This window comes from Canis lupus, chromosome 10 (assembly GCF_011100685.1).
Source record: "Canis lupus familiaris isolate Mischka breed German Shepherd chromosome 10, alternate assembly UU_Cfam_GSD_1.0, whole genome shotgun sequence".
Taxonomy (NCBI): Eukaryota; Metazoa; Chordata; class Mammalia; order Carnivora; family Canidae; genus Canis; species Canis lupus.
In genome coordinates, this window is record NC_049231.1 from 1,046,236 (window position 1) to 1,066,084 (window position 19,849).

The 19,849-nt window shown below is 44.9% G+C and overlaps 3 protein-coding genes across 6 annotated transcripts in view; 1 reads left to right on the forward strand and 2 right to left on the reverse strand.

The window, feature by feature from the left end:
• TIMELESS (timeless circadian regulator) overlaps positions 1-7,785 on the reverse strand; it is a 28,960-nt gene extending 21,175 nt beyond the window's left edge. For 2 of the 3 annotated variants that reach the window (XM_038549692.1, XM_038549690.1), the window contains exon 1: positions 7,670-7,785. The gene's annotated coding sequence lies outside the window, so the exon portion shown is untranslated. Of the gene's footprint in view, positions 1-6,581; positions 6,757-7,669 lie in introns of those variants that run through there. The other variant, XM_038549691.1, reaches the window with a different exon arrangement.
• A 241-nt stretch (positions 7,786-8,026) lies between these two features.
• MIP (major intrinsic protein of lens fiber) lies at positions 8,027-12,792 on the reverse strand. Of its 2 annotated transcripts, NR_132651.1 has the most exons (6): positions 12,399-12,792; positions 11,744-11,908; positions 11,236-11,316; positions 9,468-9,672; positions 8,523-8,619; positions 8,027-8,155 (listed from the first exon to the last, which is right to left on the reverse strand). NR_132651.1 is itself a non-coding variant. In NM_001313795.1 (4 exon segments), coding segments are annotated over 4 exon segments (792 nt in total). In that variant the 5' UTR covers positions 12,759-12,792; the 3' UTR covers positions 8,752-9,486.
• A 2,904-nt stretch (positions 12,793-15,696) lies between these two features.
• LOC119873569 lies at positions 15,697-16,220 on the forward strand. Its single transcript, XM_038549713.1, has one exon. It carries the CDS (start codon positions 15,700-15,702, stop codon positions 16,201-16,203), a length of 504 nt encoding a protein of 167 aa, XP_038405641.1. The 5' UTR covers positions 15,697-15,699; the 3' UTR covers positions 16,204-16,220.
• Positions 16,221-19,849: the final 3,629 nt, after the last annotated feature.

Genomic DNA, 19,849 nt, shown 5'->3' on the forward strand with positions numbered 1-19,849 from the left:
CTGTGTCTCATGAATAAATAAATTAAATCTAAAATTAATTAATTAATTAAATCTTAAAAAAGACTTAAAAAAGATAAGGTTAATTCTGAGGCACAGACAAGAGAGTAGGGTCTCACTATAGTTAACTCAACTAAATCCTCTCCTCCAGCAAAGATGCAAAAGGAGAAACCACATGCACTATTTCCAGGCACGGGACAGAATAAATAAACACAAGTCTGTAATTTCTCTCTGTTCTAATCAGAGCACTTTATTACGCTTCCTGAATTTTCTGCTTTGAAAGCAATTCCCTCCATGCTGCCTCTTTTAGTCACAACAGAGGCAAAACAGGAAAACCAGCCATTCAAGCTTGCCAAAGAACCGATACAAAAGAAAGAAATTCTTTTTTTTTTTTTTTTTTCATCAATAACTCCTGGATAGGTTTTGGGGTTTTTTTGACTTGTTTGCTTTGTGAAATGCTGTGGTTTCCAAACTTTTGGATTTCATAGATGGGTCTTTTTTTTTTTTTTTTTTTTAATTTAAGGAGACTAATATAAGGTTGCCAACTTTAAATTTTGTAACTCAAGGACACTGACACACACATTCCTCATATATTGCTGACTATAAAACAGTTCAGCTGCTGTGGGAAATAGGCAATTCCTCAAAATATTAAACACAGAATTATCATAAGACCCAGCAATTCCACTCTTAGGTATTTATCTGAGAGAATTAAAAAGTATGTCCACACGAAAGCGTGTACATGAATGTTCATAGCAGCATTATTTATAGTAGTTACAATGTGGGGAAAAAAAATGTCCATCAACTGATGAATAAACAAAAAGTGGTATATCTATACAATGGAATACTTGACAATACAAAAGGAACAAAGTGCTGATACTTGCTATGATATGAATGAAACATTATTTTCAGTGAAAGAAGCCAAACACAAAAGATTACATACTATATGATTCCATGTATGTATGAAATGTCCAGAATAGGCAAATCCATGGAGACACAAAGTATATTAGTGGCTGCCAGAGCTGGGAGAAGGAGAGGTGGAACACAGCTAGTAGGTACATACAGGGTTTCTTTAGGGGGTGATGAAAAAAACTCCAGTGTTAGATAGTGCTAATGGTTATACAACTCTGCAGACTGAACACTTTAAATGGGTAAATTTTTTGGTCTGTAAATTATATCTCAATAAAGCTGTTACAAAAACAATCCCATGCCATTACTATATATTCTATTTTCACTATTTAAACATAAAACAAAAACAAAAACTAAGAACAAAATCTCAGGATAAAGTACAGTCCAGGGGATCCCTGGGTGGCGCAGCGGTTTGGCGCCTGCCTTTGGCCCAGGGCGCGATCCTGGAGACCCGGGATCGAATCCCACATCGGGCTCCCGGTGCATGGAGCCTGCTTCTCCCTCTGCCTGTGTCTCTGCCTCTCTCTCTCTCACTGTGTGCCTATCATAAATAAATAAAAAAAAAAATTAAAAAAAAAAAAAAAAGTACAGTCCATTAAGTTTAATAAACTAGAATTTATGAAAAAACTAATTATATTTTACTTTCAAATTTCATCATGGACAGATGGGAACTTCGTTAAACACCTTAGACTCAGCAGACCTGGACATTTAAAGGGATGTTAGTTACTTCTCCCACTCCACTAAGTACCAAGTGGTTCAGACGAACCAATATTCCTCTGAAACTAATACCTGTAGGCCTCAAAATGCAAGAACCAACCAAACAAAAATCCCCAAAAAATCCACAAAAGATAAAATATTAAATACACTTGCTATTAAAAATAGAAAACTAACTCACTTCTTGAAAACAAAACCAAACAAAAAACTCTTCCCCAAACCAACTCTAAGAACCAGCTTTGAGAATCACTAGTATGAAGAGAATGACATTTGGCATTTGGATTCCAGCTGTCTAGTACTAAATTGGTGATCTTGACTTTGTGGCTTAACCTAAACCTCAGTATACTGAGAAAATAATAAATAAGGAAGTTTAAATGACATCCTGGATGGAAAGCAGTGCTACTCAAAGCATGGTATGCAGACCACTGCAGGTCCACAGGTTTGTCTGCATCAAATATGGACACAAAGCATAAGCATTTAGAACATCTTATAGCGGGATCCCTGGGTGGCGCAGCGGTTTAGCGCCTGCCTTTGGCCCAGGGCGTGATCCTGGAGATCCGGGATCGAATCCCACATCGGGCTCCTGGTGCATGGAGCCTGCTTCTCCTTCTGCCTATGTCTCTGCCTCTCTCTCTCTCTCTGTGTGACTATCATAAATAAATAAAAATTAAAAAAAAAAGAACATCTTATAGCAAGGTAAGAATTAATGTTTGTTGAATCTAATAAATTTTTTAAAGTTTGTTTATTTATTTATTTATTTATTTGAGTGAGAGAGAGAGAGAGAGCATGAGCAAGGATGAGAGGGAGAAGCGGGCTCCTGGCTGAGCAGGGCTTGATCCCAGGACCTTGGGATAATGACCTGAGCCGAAGGCAGATGTCCAACGAATTGAGCCACCCAGGTGCCCCTAATAATTTTTTAAAATATTTATTTATTTATTTGAGAGAGAGAGAGTAGGGAGGGGCAAAAGGAGAGAGAGTCCTAAGCAGACCCCGCTCTGAGCACAGAGCCCACCTCGGGACTAGATCACCACCCTGAGCTGAAACAGAGTCAATCGCTTAACCAACTGCACCACCCATGTGCCCCGTGAATCTAATAATTTTAAAGTCTACATTCTGTATATTTTTTTCATGTTGTATTTTTAGTAATTTAATTTAGTTCAGGTCCTGAATATTTCTAGCTTAGATTACTCAACTGCTTCCTAACTTCTTTTCCTGTTTTAGTTCTAAGTCTACCCTACTATGGTTACCAGATTTGACCATGTAACTACCCTACCTAAAACCCTTCAACAGATACATAAGAAACTTCAAAATGATTGTGTGCGGGGAGAATTGGCGGGGATGGGGGGAGGTATCACCTAGAGTAGGAGAAACATTTAGTACTATTTGAATTATCAGTAGTAATTAAATAGTTCCAGTGTTTTACAAAAGCATTTTTAGAAAAGTACTTTATATATCAATTATAACTCAGTAAAACCTGGGGGGGGTTACTGATTGGTAACACCTTTGAGGGGGGAAAAAACCTACCTGGTCATTTACCAAGATAGTTTGAGAAGCACTGATACCAGGCACCTTTCTGAATGCTGAGCACAAAGTACGAATTCTTGAAATGTTAATTTCTTCTCTGCCTATTGGATTCTATCATCAGTCACTAAATGCTCACGATAAGCTCCCAAGGTGAAAAGAGAAATGTTGTGCAAGTGCTAAAGAAATCGAAATTTAGTTGAAGAAGTAAAACCCATCTAATATAAAAGAAACCATGTAAAAGACAAAGTCTGCACAAGTTCTGACTAAGTGATATTGAAAAAAATATTCTGAAAAATTAGGGCTTTTTTCAGGTTCAAGTGGTCAAGGAGTTTGGTCAGAGGAAGTGTGGTGAGATCTGGGCCTCTGAAGGCTCCATAGTATTCAGGCAGCTGAGAGGAGGTGGGGCATTAGGCAGAGAACTGACAGAGCAAGAGCAGAGAGGGAGCCACTTGGGGTAGCTGAAACTAACAAGAAAGCTGTAGAAAGGAGGGGATGGAACTGACTTTATGGGACAATCTTGTCTTTGTCAATTCAAGTATTTAAACAAAAATCACACACACACACACACACACACACACACCCCAAAAAACAAAACAAAGGGATCCCTGGGTGGCGCAGCGGTTTAGCGCCTGCCTTTGGCCCAGGGCGCGATCCTGGAGACCCAGGATCGAATCCCACATCGGGCTCCCGGTGCATAGAGCCTGCTTCTCCCTCTGCCTGTGTCTCTGCCTCTCTCTCTCTCTCTCTGTGACTATCATAAATAAATAAAAATTTAAAAAAAAATCACAAAATGATCAAATTGGGGTCACACAAGCAGTATCACATAACCTACTACTGTATCACTACTTATCACCCTCTGTGAGGTGTCAATCTTTTTCCTTTCACTGCATTCACCCTGCAAAAGATGCCAACCTCAGATCAATCCAGCCATCCACTTTCTAGACTCTTGAACTTAAATCTTTTTTTTTTTTTTTTTTAATTTATTCACGACAGAGAGAGAGAGGCAGAGACACAGGCAGAGGGAGAAGCAGGCTCCATGCAGGGAGCCTGACCTGGGACTTGATCGCAGGTCTCCAGGATCACACCCCGGGCTGAAGACGGCGCTAAACCGCTGTGCCACCGGGGCTGCCCTGAACTTAAATCTTGACTCAGATTTGCTGAAGTAAACCAAACCCTGCAGAACGATACACAACCACTGTGTGGTCTCCAACCTGAGCAGGGCCCTCAGCCTGGCCCAGCAAATCGTTTTTGGTGTTCCTGGTTCACTTCCTCTTCTCTTTCCCCAGGAACAACTGTTCCTAGCTTTCACTGTTATCCTCAAGCCCCTCTGCTCCATTGCTTCCCAGAACTCTCAGCTCTTTTCCTCTTAGGAACAACTGAGGTCATCAGACAAGGAAGAATTCTTTCAACTTTCTCCATCCAAGCCTAAAACCATAGATATTTCAAATGCTGACTTGGACTTTTTTGCTTCTAATCTAAGCCCTCTATTTGCAATTTATCAATCACTTCCTGGCCTTTAGCTGGTTGTTCATTTCTTTTTCTTTTCAAGATTCTATTTTATTTATTTATTTATTTATTTATTTATTTATTTATTTATTTTTTTTTTTTAAGATTTTATTTATTTATTCATGATAGTCACAGAGAGAGAGAGAGAGGCAGAGACACAGGCAGAGGGAGAAGCAGGCTCCATGCACCAGGAGCCCGACGTGGGATTCGATCCCGGGTCTCCAGGATCGCGCCCTGGGCCAAAGGCAGGCGCCAAACCGCTGCGCCACCCAGGGATCCCTATTTATTTATTTTTTTAAGTAATCTCTGCACCCAATGTGGAACCTGAACTCACTACCCTGAGATCAAGAGTCGCATGCTCTATCAACTGAGCCAGCCAGGTGGCCCGGTTGTTCATTTCTCATTTGTTTCCAATCTTCTCTTTATGTTGGCCCATCCCCATGTCAGTGCTCAAAACTCTTCCATCTCAGGGAAGAAAAAAACCCAACATAAAACAAAACCTTTCTTTGACCCCCTACTGGCTTCTCCGTCTTTCCTTCTTAAGCACAGATGTTCGCAGGCCTTCATCTTTAGTTTTCTTCCTGCCTTACTCTACATAGCTTCCTTGGGCAAACTCCTCCATTCCCATGTCTTCAACTACCATCTCTGAGTCATCAGACAGCAAATCTGTATGCTTGCCATACTGAGTTCTCATGTTGTCAAAATCTGTTTCACTAACAGATAGCATTCTCCATCTTTATGTCTCATTGGTGCTTCACATTAAATACGTCCAAAATGGAATATCTTTCTCCCAAAATTTGTCTCTACTTCTATTTTTTTTTTCTACTTCTATTTTGGATCTCTTTAGGTACTGACACTATCTACTTAGTCATTCACATAGGAAAGCTAGGCATCATGCTAGATACCTCAAGTCATTAACTCAGGCTAATTCTACTTTCTTAAGCTCTCCTATCCAGCCCCTATAAAAGCCCCATTGCTACTGCCTTTGTTCAGACCCTGAATATCTCTAGCTTAAATAAGTCAACCACTTCCTAATTTCCTTTCCAGTTTCCAGTCTCGTTCTCTTAAATCTATTCACAAACTGGTTACTAGATTTGGCCATATAACTACCGTGCTTAAAAACCTTCAATGTAAAAAAAAAAAAAAAAAAAAATTAAAAAAAAAAAAAAAAAAAACCTTCAATGTATACATATGAAACTTCATGGGGATTGTCTCTGGGGAGAAGAGGGGGGGAGCTATGATAGGAGAAATATTTCCCTCTCATTTTAGTACTATTGGAATTGTTTACCACAGCATGCACTACTGCAATACAAAACTAAAGCTGCATATGCCTACATGCAAGATCCTTCATAATCTCCCTGCTGGTTACGTTGAAGCTGCTCTCTTGAGTTACTCTTTTCTCCTGAATGCCCTGGAGTTTTTCCTTTTATCTTGTAAGACTGACCAAATGGTTCTTCCTCCTGACTTTTCCATACAGAAGAGACCTCTCTCTCCTTTGTGTCTTACTTTGTGCCATAAATATACTTCCATCATGGCATTTACAGATGTTATATGTAATACAGATGGTTTGAAAGGCCTGTCTCCCTTAGCCTCAAATTCCCTGAGGGCATAAAGTCTTTCTTATTCATTCATCTTTGAATTTTCAGAGTCTAGTTACTGAATCAAAATTTACAGTGGGTGGGGCTTGGGTGACAGTGTTTTGAAAATGCTCATCTGGTGATCCTAACTCAATCTCCTGTTAGGAGCCGCTCTGAATTACTCCTTAAGATCAGGAATCTTTGTGACCAGCACAATGTAAATGATCAATGAAGGTTTTCTAAACTGGAACTGAAGTGGACAAGTTCTGAAATTGAGGGAGGAGAGGTTGGAGCTGGAGATTTGGAGGCATCAGAATACAAGAAGGTGTGTGAAATTGTGGCAGTAAATAAGCTTACTTCAGAGAGTACAAAGTGAGAGGAGTGAGGAAGTGAGGGCAGACTTGTCACCCAGTAACTGCGAAGGACTCATTTACATGTGTTCTTCCATCCAGAAGCTCAGGAACTCTGTCCTATTCATCTGTCCACCTGTCACTGAGCACAGTGTACAGTACCTGTTTGGGCTCAGGGACCTTTTACTATCATCAGGGCCACCGAGCCGGAGGTACCATACACACTTCAAGAACACAAAGAAAGAAGTGTTTGGCCAGGGAGGGTGAGCAGTGGGGTGTCAGAAATAGAGGTTTTCATAGGAACAAGTTGGCTCAGTCCTGAAAGAGAAGTTCATCTAGCAGGGAAGTGACCAGAACTTCAGGCAGAGGGCAGGGCAGCAGCACAGGCACCAAGGCACGAAAGAACACAACGCAGACACGGCTCCCCGACGAGGCTGGGCGTGGAGGGAACGACACAGGAAAAACGTCTGGGAGTTTTAGAAAAGGAGGCTGAGAGGATCGGGCTGTGAAGGGCCGCGGACGCCAGCAAGGATCTGGGCCTGTGAGCGGCCAAAGGGGAGTTGTAAATTTCATCTGAAATGACCAGATCGATTTTTTTTTTTTACGGTAACTTGTGGCAGCACAAAGGGCAGAGCCAAGAACGGAGGCTCGAAGAAGGAGCTTAATAATTAGTAGCCGATGATCAGCGAAGAGACCCGAGCAAGCACTGTCCTTACGTCTCACACGCGAGACCGGAGGGAAGGGAATGAGCTCTTCGGTTAAAACCCAAGAATGAAGTAAGCGAATTCCGACTCCTGCCGACCACCGGGCGGCACTCGTGCCCCCGGGCGGAACTGGAAGCGACGTCCCGAGGTGCTAACTAACGCCCGGGAACCGTCCGATCTACCTCAGGGGTCCGCAGCCCGGTCGCACCACAGCCGCCCGGCCGCGCGGGGACCGAGGGCTCCGGGCGCAGAACTGCGCGTGCGCGCCCGGAGCGCAGCCCCGCCCCCGCCTCAAATCCCGGTGGCGGGAACCCGGCCTCGGCGCCTGTAGAGCGTCCCTGCGGCTCCGAAAGGACGCTTTCCGCCGGAGCGCTCTGTCCCACGCACTCACCCGCTGCCCGCCGGTCCTCAGGAGCCCCGCGGAGCCGACGGCCCTCACGGCCCTCACGCGCCCGGCCGCCGCCTTTCCCGCCACCCGACTGGATGGCACCAGGCCCCGCCTGCGTGGGGGCGGGGCGGCCTGGTCCACAGAACCCCAAGCGGGGCAGGGGGGTGAAGTAAGGAAAAGGGCACGAGTACGAGCACTGTGTATCGGAGTCGATCCGCTATGGTGAGCTAAGAACCACAGCGTTATGAATTTTCTGCTGATTTAAGATAATAGGGATCAAAGTCCGATTAGAGGTAAATTTAGAGGTAAATTTACATTCTTCCCCTTCTACTGAAGTGGGTTATTCCAAAGTCTCCGAGGGTAGTTAGAAAAAGTAGGCTTTATTTAGGAGGAAGTGGAGAGTTGAGCTACGCGTTAAAGTGGTCTTTTGCGGGCGTGGGTCTCTCATGCTAGAGATAGAGGTTTAAAGCTTGCGAAGCGTGCAGGCTCCTAAAAGGGAGAGAACAACAATAAATATTCATTGGTAAGTTGAGGATCTCCTCTGGACTCTGCTGAGATGAGTATATTTTGCCGATGACAAAAAAAGAGAGGGCTCAAACGAGTAATTATCTCCTGAATTGTTAAGCATTTGAATTGAAGGAATCGATTTCTGGGATATGAGGAGAGTTATAAGAGATTTGCTGAAGATGAAAGGACATATGAGAGAAAAGTGAAAAGATGAACACAAAAAAGGAAAATAATATAAAACTAGAGGTAAAAACAGAAAAGTACCATTTGAAGAGTGTTTTGATCTGCTCTAACTAGATTAAAACTCTGAGGGTCAAAGTCTCTTCCTCCTACGGACCCCCACCCCTACCTCTGCATTTGTCGCAGGCATCAGATTTCCAGTTTTGACTCGAGGGAGCTCTTCTTTGGCTGAAGTACCAGCTGCCTGGAAGCCCCTCTGGGGATGTCTGGAAGAACAGCTAAACTACTTAATGTTTCTAGATTCTAGGCTCACCCTACCCCTTGTTTAGGTTGGGAGCTCACTGGCCCAGGGCTTCCAAAGAGATCCATCATACCAGAATGAACACAAAACCCAGCCAGTGGATGTAGACAAGTTTATGTGGCTTTACAGAACAGTTCAAACCCCAATGTTCACTTTTCTCAGAGTTACTTCCCCACCCAAGTCCCTGGGGCAAGCATCCCTGAGATAAGTGGGCTACACTCTCCCATTAACTTCCCCAAAACCTTTTGGTACATTTGGAGCCTGATCTGGGGCCAATACCTCCATTTCCTCTCCCTGCCCCCAACCCCTTCTCCCAACCCTTGGAATGCCTTGTCTCCATCTGCCTCCTGTGAGGAGTACTCCCTGCTTCCCTGCTTCCCTGCTCCTGCATAAAACTAGGGCCATAATAAACTTGACTGGCAGCAGGGTAAAGGCCAGAAGCTTAAAGGTCTTGGTTCCCTGTGTTCACCACACTGGGTTGGTAGAGGAAGATATGGGATGACACCTTTTTTCCCTTCCCTACCTCTCCTGCTGTGCCCCAAAACTCAGACACAGCCACGTTCACTCACATTCATACGCACAATCATGCACACACAGCGGCGAAGAGAGGTGGGATGGGGAGAAAGGGAAGTTTGCACAAACCAGCTCATGAATGCAACTTGAAAGATTTCACACGGCAAAAGGCAAAAAAAAAAAAAAAAAAAAAAACCACACATAAATTAAAAAATAAAGAAGTACATGTCCCTCCCCCCCATCTCTTTCTTCATCCAGGGGCTAGCTCAGCCCTTCCAAGTAAACCCAGAAGCTTCCTACTCCTAGCCAACTGGAGTTTTCACAGGGCCTGGGTCTTCAGTTCAACAGGCTCTCCAGTGCCCTCTGGTTGTCCATTGGAGTCACTGGGCCTGGCACCCTTGAGAATAGACAGTCTCTCAGAAACACTCTTGAGCCGGGGGAAGAGGAGAAAGTCGTAGAGGAGACTGCCTAGTCCCCCTCCAATGATTGGGCCCACCCAGTATACCTGTAGGAAAAGGAGAGGAATAATGAGACTTAGGGAAGAGATCAAGAAAAAGGCTTCTCTTTTTCCAACCCAATGGGGACAATTTAAACAGAAACCAGTGTGTTTGTTTTTAAATTCTAAACGTCTCTACTCCTTGTGCCTCAAAACTTACCGTTTCTTTTCTGGGTCACCAAATTATTCCTTTATCCCACATCTCAGCATACATATATTCTGTTTATTGTTATCAGTTTGTACTAGTCTATAGATTGCTTTAAAAAATGTTTTAGGGGATCCCCGGGTGGCTCAGCGGTTTAGCGCCTGCCTTCTGCCCAGGGTGTGACCCTGGAGTCCTGGGATCAAGTCCTGTGTCAGGCTCCCTGCATGAAGCCTGCTTCTCCCTCTGCCTGTGTCTCTGCCTCTCTCTCTCTCTCTCTCTCTCTCTGTATCTCATGAGTGAATAAATAAAATCTTTTAAAAAAATGTTTTAACTGTGGTAAAACATATAACAGAAAATTCACCATCTTACCCATTTCTAAGTGTACAGTTCAGTACCGTTAAGTATACCATATTGTTGTGCAACAAATCTCCAGAACTCCTTCATCCTGCAAACTTGAATCTCTGTACCCATTAAACGACAGCTCCCCATTGCCCCCTCTCCTGAACCCCCATCAACTACCCTTTGGTTTGTTTCAATGAATTTGACTACTGTAGATACTTCACATAAATGGAGTTATACAGTATTTGTCATTTTGTGACTGGTGTATTTCACGGAGTGAAATGTCCTCGAGGTTCATCCATGTAGCATGTGCTGGGACTTCCTTCTTTTTCTTTTCTTTTCTTTTTATTTATTTATTTATTGACTTCCTTCTTTTTAAGGCTGAATACTATTCCAGTGCATGTAGATACTACATTTTGTTTATCTGTTCACTTGTGAGGGACACTTGAGCTGCTTCCACCTTAGCTGTTGTGAATAATACTGTCAGGAAAATGGGGATACAGCTTTGAAAAAATATTTTAATTCTGTATGTTTCACTGGCATATGGCCAAACAACACAAACATAGCCAATTTTTATTGAGGTCTTATCCCATGTCAGATTCTGTGCTAAATATTTCACACATATGGTTTTCACATTTACTTCTCATAATGGCCCATTTTATGGTAAGGAAACTGGGGTGCAGAATGAGGCATTTGCCATCATCACACACAAGGTCAATAATGTACTACAACTGGGAGAAGGCCCAGGCCCATCTGTACTCCTATATCTCCTGGGCAATGAGAGTAGAAGTTTTTGACTTCCTGTTCATTCAGTTGTCTACCTCACAGTGCTAGTTTTAGAATCCTGTGGATGCTTAGTAAAAATCCCTGACCAACTAGTGAAGGAATTATATGAGCAAGAGCCTCTCTTTCTAGCAAAATAGCGAATCCTGCTCACACGGGCATGCCAAACTCTGTGACAGCCCCTTTAGCTGAGTGCTGGTAAAACTGTGAACACACCCAGATGGAAAGCAGGCAACAAACATGGAACCTGCGGCCTACACCCATACAAGATGCCTTCAGGATCTTGCCCTTCTCCCCTCACTCACCCAGTGGTTGGTGAAGTTTCTGGTGAGAATGGCAGGAGCAAAGGAGCGGGCAGGGTTCATGCCTGCACCAGTATAATACATCTGCAAAAGACACAGTCATAATTGAGACACTTTCCCCTACTTCACCCCAGCTTCTCTCCCCACAACCCACATGTCCCTGAAGGCTGGGCACCTCACCCCCAGCCAGGAGCAAGTAGGGAAGGACAAACTGCATGGGGGGTCCACAATGGAGTAAAGGCACTGATGCCTTATCTGGGATCAGACTATGGATCCATACAAACCCTACATCTACCCATGATGATTCATTTCCACCTTGGGGTCAAGAAGGACCAGATACAGTGGTCACAGAAGAGAGGAACAGAACAGGGTTGATTCCTCTGTGCTGAATGATATAGAGTAAGGTGCATTATGTTCATGTTTGATAGTGAGGTGGGCAGAAGGAAACTTTAAAGCTGGGAAAGGTTTAGGGTCCCTAGAATCCTTAAACAAGAAGTTTCTCCCTGCTTACCCCAAAGAGGTGCCCCAGGGTGAGGGAGAAGCCAACAGCCAGGGCCACAGATCCTAGGCGGCCGTTCCGCCTCTCGTCGTATGTGGCAAAGATGCAGAGCACAAACTGGAGCGTCAGGAAGATCTCCACCGTGGTGGCCTGGCCCACACTCACCCCAGGGTGCAACTAGGCAAAGGAAGAAGAAAGGAGGCAGCTCATTAGGGTTGTCACAATGTTACCTCCTTAAGGCCTCCCACACAGGAACTGCCTTATGGCATCAGTTCCTTGGAGAGGAAGGATAACACAACCCCCATCACAGTAATCATATTTGTTTCTTAATTTCTCCTAATAATAGTCCTTAAGGGTAGGAAGAATTGTACCCACTTATGCAGATAAGGAAGCTGAGGCCCCACCAGGTAAAATAAGTTTCCTCAAGAACCTGCAAGGAGTTGGAAGGAAAGCTGAAACCAGAACTCAGTTCTCGAGTCAGTCCAGAGCTTTATACGTTTTTTATTCCTTCCTTACTCCTCCAAACTACCTTAAACACACACACACACACACACACACACACACACACACACACACAATGTCCCAGACCCCTGAGGAACTGATCAGCCTCCACCATTCAGGGAGTCAGGGTACCAGGTTCCTCCAGCCCCACTTAGCTGATCATTACCGTATTAAGTGCTAGGTTTCCTCGGACGGCAGGCGGGGTGACACTATATAGCACGGCGGCTCCAGCCACGGCTCCCAGGAGTTGGGCTGCCATATAGCAGAAGGCACGGAGCAGAGACATCTGGGAACCCACAAGGAAGGCGAAAGTGACTGCAGGATTGACATGGGCTCCACTGATGTGGCCCACAGCCTGCACCAGCGTAGCCAGGGCCAGGCCAAAGGCCAGAGCCACCTGCAGGACATGCAGGGGTCCAGGGGTCCAACGCAGTGAGGCCCCCAGTCCAAAAAAGACATAGAAGAGGGTGGCAAAAAACTCAGCAAATATAGCCCTCCAGAAGGAGGCTGACCGCAGTTCCCACATGGCAGGGGGGATGGGCAAAATGCCTGGGTCCCTGATACCCCCCTGGCCTGATTTGGGAGGACAGTCCCCTTTATAGAGGACTCTTAATCCCTGGGAGGGGCAGGCTGAAGTGGCTGGCCCAGCCTCTTAACCCCTTCACAGCTACAGAGGGCTGGGCCCACTCTTATGCATCTGTTAAAGCTGCTGGATTTTCCCCTCCCTCTTCCATCGGGAGATGAGCAGAGCCATGGGTGTTAGGGTGGGGGTACAGTTGGGGCTGGAGAGGCTCTGAGAGGAGAGGACCAAGAACAGGGGGACTGTAAAAGTCTGTTTCTCTCTTTGTGTCAAAGTTGGGGTTCATGCTCCTGATTGACATCCGTATTAGAACATTCTTCAACTCTGCATTGGAAGATCAATCAAATGGAGTTCACTTCATGGGACATAAGACTGTGCTCCTGGGGGCCTTCAGTGTCCTCTGAGTCGGCCAAGGGTAAGGGTGGGGGTGGGGGTCAGGAGTGGGGTCCAGCTGGTAAGTTGGATAACTGAAGAGAATTCTTTAGTTCTCTGGGATTAGAGGCCCTTTCCCCATTGGTTGGTTTGGTCTGGAATCTGTGGACCCTGCAGCTCTGGGACAGAATAGTTCTGCTGTGTCTGGTTTTCTCCAAGCCCAGGTTCCCTACCCCCAATCCATGCTAGCACTTCCCTTTCCAAAGCCTCAGTCCAGCCTTATAAACCAAAGACAGGAGGAAGAACCTATCTTCCATGGATAGGCTGGGGTGGGAGACTGGGGAGGGGATAAAGGTGTTAGTTAAATTTCAGAATTGGCTTATACTTCATCTTTCCAAACTCACAAAGTCCTAGAAGGAAGTACTGAAAAGAAGGAAACTAAATCATGGCTATGGGGCAATGGAAAGGCCTAGGCTGGGATCCCTGGGTGGCGCAGCAGTTTAGCGCCTGCCTTTGGCCCAGGGCGCGATCCTGGAGACCCGGGATCGAATCCCACATTGGGTTCCCGGTGCATGGAGCCTGCTTCTCCCTCTGCCTGTGTCTGTGCCTCTCTCTCTCTCTCTCTGGGACTATCATAAACAAATAAAAATTAAAAAAAAAAAAAAAAAAAAAAGGAAAGGCCTAGGCCTCCTAATATGGTCCCAATCAGGACCCTAGGGCCTTCAGTCTTGATCCCTAAGGAAAAGTCTGGGCGTAGGGGTGTGTGGAGAAGCAGGCTGGTCAAGGAGAAAGGAGAGGACAGGGGTAGGAGAGCTTGGGGCAAGAGGTTCACTTGTGCTCAGGCTTGATGAGGGACCGGGGCCTAGAGGCGAGGCGGGGCTCTGTGGTGGTAGAGAAGGCAGGATGGGATACACTGGTAGGCTTTACCATCTCCATGGCAAGTCATACAAGCTGCAGGGTTTTCCCATGAAGCACCAGAGGAGAACAAAATTTTTAAGAGGTCTGCAGGGGCTCCTGGTGGCTCAGTTGGCTAAGTATCTGCCTTTGATCCCAGTGTTCTAGGATCAAGCCCTGAGTCAGGCTCCTTGCTCAGTGGTGGGGCTGCTTCTCCCTCTCTCTGCCTACTGTTCCTCTTGCTTGTGCTCTCTCTCTCTGTCAAATAAATGAATATTTTTTTTTAAACAAGGCAGCAGTAAATGACTTAAAAAAAAAAAAAGAAGAAGAGATCTGTAATAATGGTCCCCAGCATTGGTCCCATCTAGTACACCTGTGGGTAGAGACGGGAGGAACACAGATTAGGGCCTATGCTCCTCTCTTCCTCCAACATCCAGCTTGGAGATGGATAGGAACAGTTACGGCAAAGGCAGAGAGCCCCTCTAACCCACCCACATGTTGGAAGTTGCTGAGAACAGGTCAGAGGGCAGCCAAGGAGACTGGGGCTCCTGATTTCAAGGAAGAGGAACAACTCAGAGATCCTCGGGAATCTCTTGGGTTTTAGAAGCCCCACCAATCTCTTGACTTCAGGCCCTGTAACCCCCATTGCATCTCAACCAAAGAAGCTACTAGTTCCCCGTCCCCTCTGTTGGTCCCAGGGAGTATGCAGGGTGCATGCTGCTTCTGGGAAAGGAGCCTGGGATGGGACAGAGGGTGGTACGTCATGGTGTTAAAAGCAGAGACTCTAGCAACAGATATTTTGGTTGAGATGTGGATGAGAATACAAAGTGACACAACTAGTTATGACAGCTAGTGGGTGTATAAATTGGGATTATCACTTCAGAACACACTGTATAGCACCATCTCATAAAGATGAACAAAAATACCTTCTGACCCAGGAATTTCACTTCTCATTTATATACTCAAGAGAAACTTTATTTTCTTTTTCTCTTTTTTTTTTTTTTTTAAGATTTATTTATTTATTTATGATAGACATAGAGAAAGAGGCAGAGACACAGGAGGAGGGAGAAGCAGGCTCCATGCAGGAAGCCCGACGTGGGACTCGATCCCGGGACTCCAGGATCGCGCCCTGGGCCAAAGGCAGGCACTAAACTGCTGAGCCACCCAGGGATCCCTTCCTTTCTTTTTTCTTTTCTTTCTTTTTTTCTTTTTCTTTCTCTTTCTTTTCTTTCCTTTCTTTCTTTCCTCTTTCTTTCTTTTTTTCTTTCCTTCCTTCCTTTTCTTTTCTTTTCTTTTCTTTCTTTCTTTCTTTCTTTCTTTCTTTCTTTCTTTCTTTCATTTCTTCTTTCTTTCTTTTCTTTCTTTCTTCTTTCTTTCTTTTTCCTTCTCTTTCTCTTTCTTTCTCTTTCTCTTTCTTTTCTTTTTTTCTTTCTTTTCTTTCTTTCTTTTCTTTCTTTCTTTCTTTTTGAGAAGGAGAGAGTGGAGAGGGAGTGGCAAAGGGAGAGGGAGAGAAAGAATCTCAAGCAGGCTCCATGTCCAGTCAGATGCTTAACCACCTGAGCCACCCAGGCACCCCACAGGAGAAACTTTTTTAGGCCTACACCAAGAGATGTGTATAAGAATGTTGAGAGCAGGGGGACAGAACGAGGGGACGCAACGGAGGCATGCCGGAGCCGCTGCCGTCGCCATGACCCGCGGTAACCAGCACGAGCTCGCCTGCCAGAAGAATATGAAAAAGCAGAGCGACTCGGTTAAGGGAAAGCGCCGAGATGACGGGCTTTCTGCTGCCGCCCGCAAGCAGAGGGACTTGGAGATCATGCAGCAGAAGCAGAAAAATGCAAACGAGAAGAAGGAGGAACCCAAGCAGCTTTGTGGCTTCGTTTCCAACCCTCTTGCCCTTCGCCTGTGTGCCTGGAGCCAGTCCCACCACACTCGCGTTTTCTCCTGTAGTGCTCACAGGGCCCAGCACCGATGGCATTCCCTTTGCCTTGAGTCTGCAGCGGGTCCCTTTTGTGCTTCCTTCCCCTCAGGTAGCCTCTCTCCCCCTGGGCCACGCCTGGGGGGTGAGGGGGTTACCACTTCCCAGTGTTTTTTATTCCTGTGGGGCTCACCCCCAAAGTATTAAAAGTAGCTTTCTTTTTTTTTTTATTTTTATTTTTATTTATTTGTGATAGTCACAGAGAGAGAGAGAGAGGCAGAGACACAGGCAGAGGGAGAAGCAGGCTCCATGCAGGAAGCCCGACGTGGGATCCCAAAAGTAGCTTTGTAATTAAAAAAAAAAAAAAGAAGAATGTTGAGAGCAGGGATGCCTGGGTGGCTCAGCGGTTGAGCATCTGCCTTTGTCTCAGGGCGTGATCCTGGAGTCCCAGGATCAAGTTCCACATCGGACTTCCTTTGTGGAGCCTGCTTCTCTCTCTGCCTGTCTCTGCCTCTCTCTCTCTCTCTCTCTCTCTCTCTCTCTCTCTCTGTGTCTCTCATGAATAAATATATAAAACCCCCCAAAAATAAAAAAAGAATGTTGAAAGCAGGGACGCCTGGGTGGCTCAGGGGTTGAGCATGTGCTTTTGGCTCAGGGCGTGATCCCAGGGTCTGGGATCAAGTCCCCCATGGGGCTTCTTGCAGGAAACCTGCTTCTGCCTATGTTTCTGCCTCTCTCTCTCTGTCTCTCATGAATAAATAAATAAAATAAAAAAAAAAATGGTGAGAGCAGCACTATTCACAATAGCAAAAAACTAGAAGAAGAAACCCAAATGCCCATTGATAGGAGAATGGAGGTATAGACAGTGATATATGTCTCATCTTTTTTTAAAAATTTTTATTTATTTATGATAGTCACACAGAGAGAGAGAGAGAGAGAGAAGCAGAGACATAGGCAGAGGGAGAAGCAGGCTCCATGCACCGGGAGCCGACGTGGGATTCGATCCCGAGTCTCCAGGATCGCACCCTGGGCCAAAGGCAGGCGCTAAACCGCTGCGCCACCCAGGGATCCCATATGTCTCATCTTTATATATAAATATATTTCACACAATGGAAAACTATTCAGCAGTCAAAATGAGTGAATCTGGGGTGGGTCAATCAATTAAGCATCTGTCTCTTGATCTCAGCTTAGGTATGGATCTCAGGGTTGTGAGTTCAACAATTGGGACGTGGAGCCTACTTAAAAAAAAGAGTGAATCACCATAGTGATACTCAATAATAGGGAGGAATTTTAGCAATAAAATGCCAAGAGAAAAAAAAGTCCCAGAAGATTACATATGGCATGATAACCATTTCATAAAGTTTAAAAAAATTGGGGCACCTGGCTGGCTCAGTCAATAGAGCATGTGGCACTTCATCTTGGGGTTGTGAGTTTGAGTCCCATATGGGTGTAGAGATTACTTAAAAAAAAATCTTAGAAAAATCTAAAATAAAAATATGCTTTTCAGAACATATGCAGATAAGATGAAACTACACAAAAAATAAAACAAAGAATGATGAATATAGGATTCAGGATGGTGTTTACCTCAAGTTGGGATGGCAAGGGGATGAAATAGAATATATAAATATATATTTGTAGATTTCTGTGGTTCTCAAGGTTCTAGTTTTTCTGTTACATGGTTGTTGTTTTTTTTTTCAAAGATTTTATTTATTTATTCATGAGAGACACACAGAGAGAGAGAGAGAGAGGCAGAGACACAGGCGGAGGGAGAAGCAGGCTCCATGCAGGAAGCCCGATGTGGGACTTGATCCAGGGTCCCCAGAATCACACCCTGGACCAAAGGCAGGCGCTAAACTGCTGAGCCACCCAGGGATCCCCGGTTTTTTTTTTTTTTAAGATTTTATTTATTTATTCATGAGATGCAGAAAGAGAGAGAGAGAGAGAGAGGCAAAGACACAGGCAGAGGGAGAAGTAGGCCCCATGCAGGGAGCCCGCATGGGACTCAATCCCAGGTCTCCAGGATCAGGCCCTGGGCTGAAGGCAGCACTAAACCGCTAAGCCACCCGGGCTGCCGTGTTACATGGTTGGTTAATGATGCTGCTTAATTGGGATGTCTAGGTGGCTTAGTTGGTGGAGTATATATGGCTCTTGATCTCCGGGTTGTGAGTTCAAGTGCTCCACTGGGCGCAGAAATTACTTTTAAAAAATAATGAGGGATCCCTGGGTGGCGCAGCAGTTTGGCGCCTGCCTTTGGCCCAGGGCGCGATCCTGGAGACCCGGGATCGAATCCCACGTCGGGCTCCCGGTGCATGGAGCCTGCTTCTCCCTCTGCCTGTGTCTCTGCCTCTCTCTCTCTGTCTCTCTCTGTGACTATCATAAGTAAATAAAAAAATTAAAAAAATAAAATCTTAAAAAAAAAAAATAATGATGCAGGGCACCTGGGTGGCTCAGTTGGTTAAGCCTCTGCCTTGTGCTTGGGTCCTGGGATCGAGCCCTGCATCAGGCTCCCTGCTCCTCAGGGAACCTGCTTCTCCTCCCTCTGCCTGCCACTCCTCTTGCTTATGCTCCCTCTCTGTGTCAAATAGATAAATAAAATCTTTAAAAAATATAATGATGCTTAGCTTATTACTTAATAAAAAATGAATTAGGGATGCCTGGGTGGCTCAGTTGGTTGAGTGTTCAACCCTTGATTTTGGTTCACGTCATGATCTCAGGGTCTTGAGATCAAGTCCCATATTAGAGTCTGAGCTCAGTGTGGTCTGCTTGGGATTCTCTCTCCCAGCTCCCTCTGGCCCATGCCCTCCAAATATGAGAGCTCTTTTTTTCTCTTTCTCTCAAATAAATAAATAAATCTTAAAAAAAAAAAAAACAACAACCCACAACAAATTAGGGGAAGCTATATATAGGTCAATGAGAAGGGGATGTCATGGGCAGCTCTGGTGGCTCAGTGGTTTAGTGCCACCTTCGGCCCAGGGCCTGATCCTGGAGACCTGGGATCAAGTCCCACGTCAGGCTCCCTGCATGGAGCCTGCTTCTCCCTCTGCCTGTGTCTCTGCCCCCCCCCTCTCTCTCTATGTCTCTCATGAATAAATAAATAAATAAAATCTTAAAAAAAAAAAAAAAGAGAAGGGGATATCATAAACAAAGGAATAGTCCATGCACGGGAAATCCATAACAAGCCATAGCAACAACAAAAATCCTGGCTAAATATAAATTCCCCACTAGATATAAATTCCAGGAGGGCAGGGCAGGGATGTGTCCGATTTGTTCACCACTGTAAACCCCAAGCTTGACACACAGTAGACAGTAAATAAATTTTTGTTGAATAAATTAATGTAGGCTCTCCAAGCCTCAGTTTCCTCTGGATCAAATAACATAATGTACATAATGGCTTAATATACTGCCTAATACAGAATAAAGCACTTAATAAACAGGAGCCATTTGATGAGGGTTTTATTAACTACAAAAGCTTACCCCTAACCACCAACTCTACAAACGAAGGGCAGAAGGACAAAGTGCAGCTAATTTGGTGCCCTTGTAAACATCAAATAAAATGATTAAATTTCCTTATTTGAAGCTATCAGCTTTTTTTAACTTTTTTTTTTTTTTAAGTAATCTGTATGCCCAGTGTTGGGTTCAAACTCATGACCCTGAGATCAAGAGTTGCATACTCCACCAGCTGAGCCAGCCAGGCCCCAAACTTCTCTTTATTCCTCATCAAACATTGATAAGAATCTCATGGAGAACTGAACCCCAGCCCATTTCTTTTCAAATCAGCCACTTAGCTGAATGCCAAACCTTCAAACTCAATATAAGCTTTCAAAAACTCACTTGAATTTTTGTAGAGATTTAC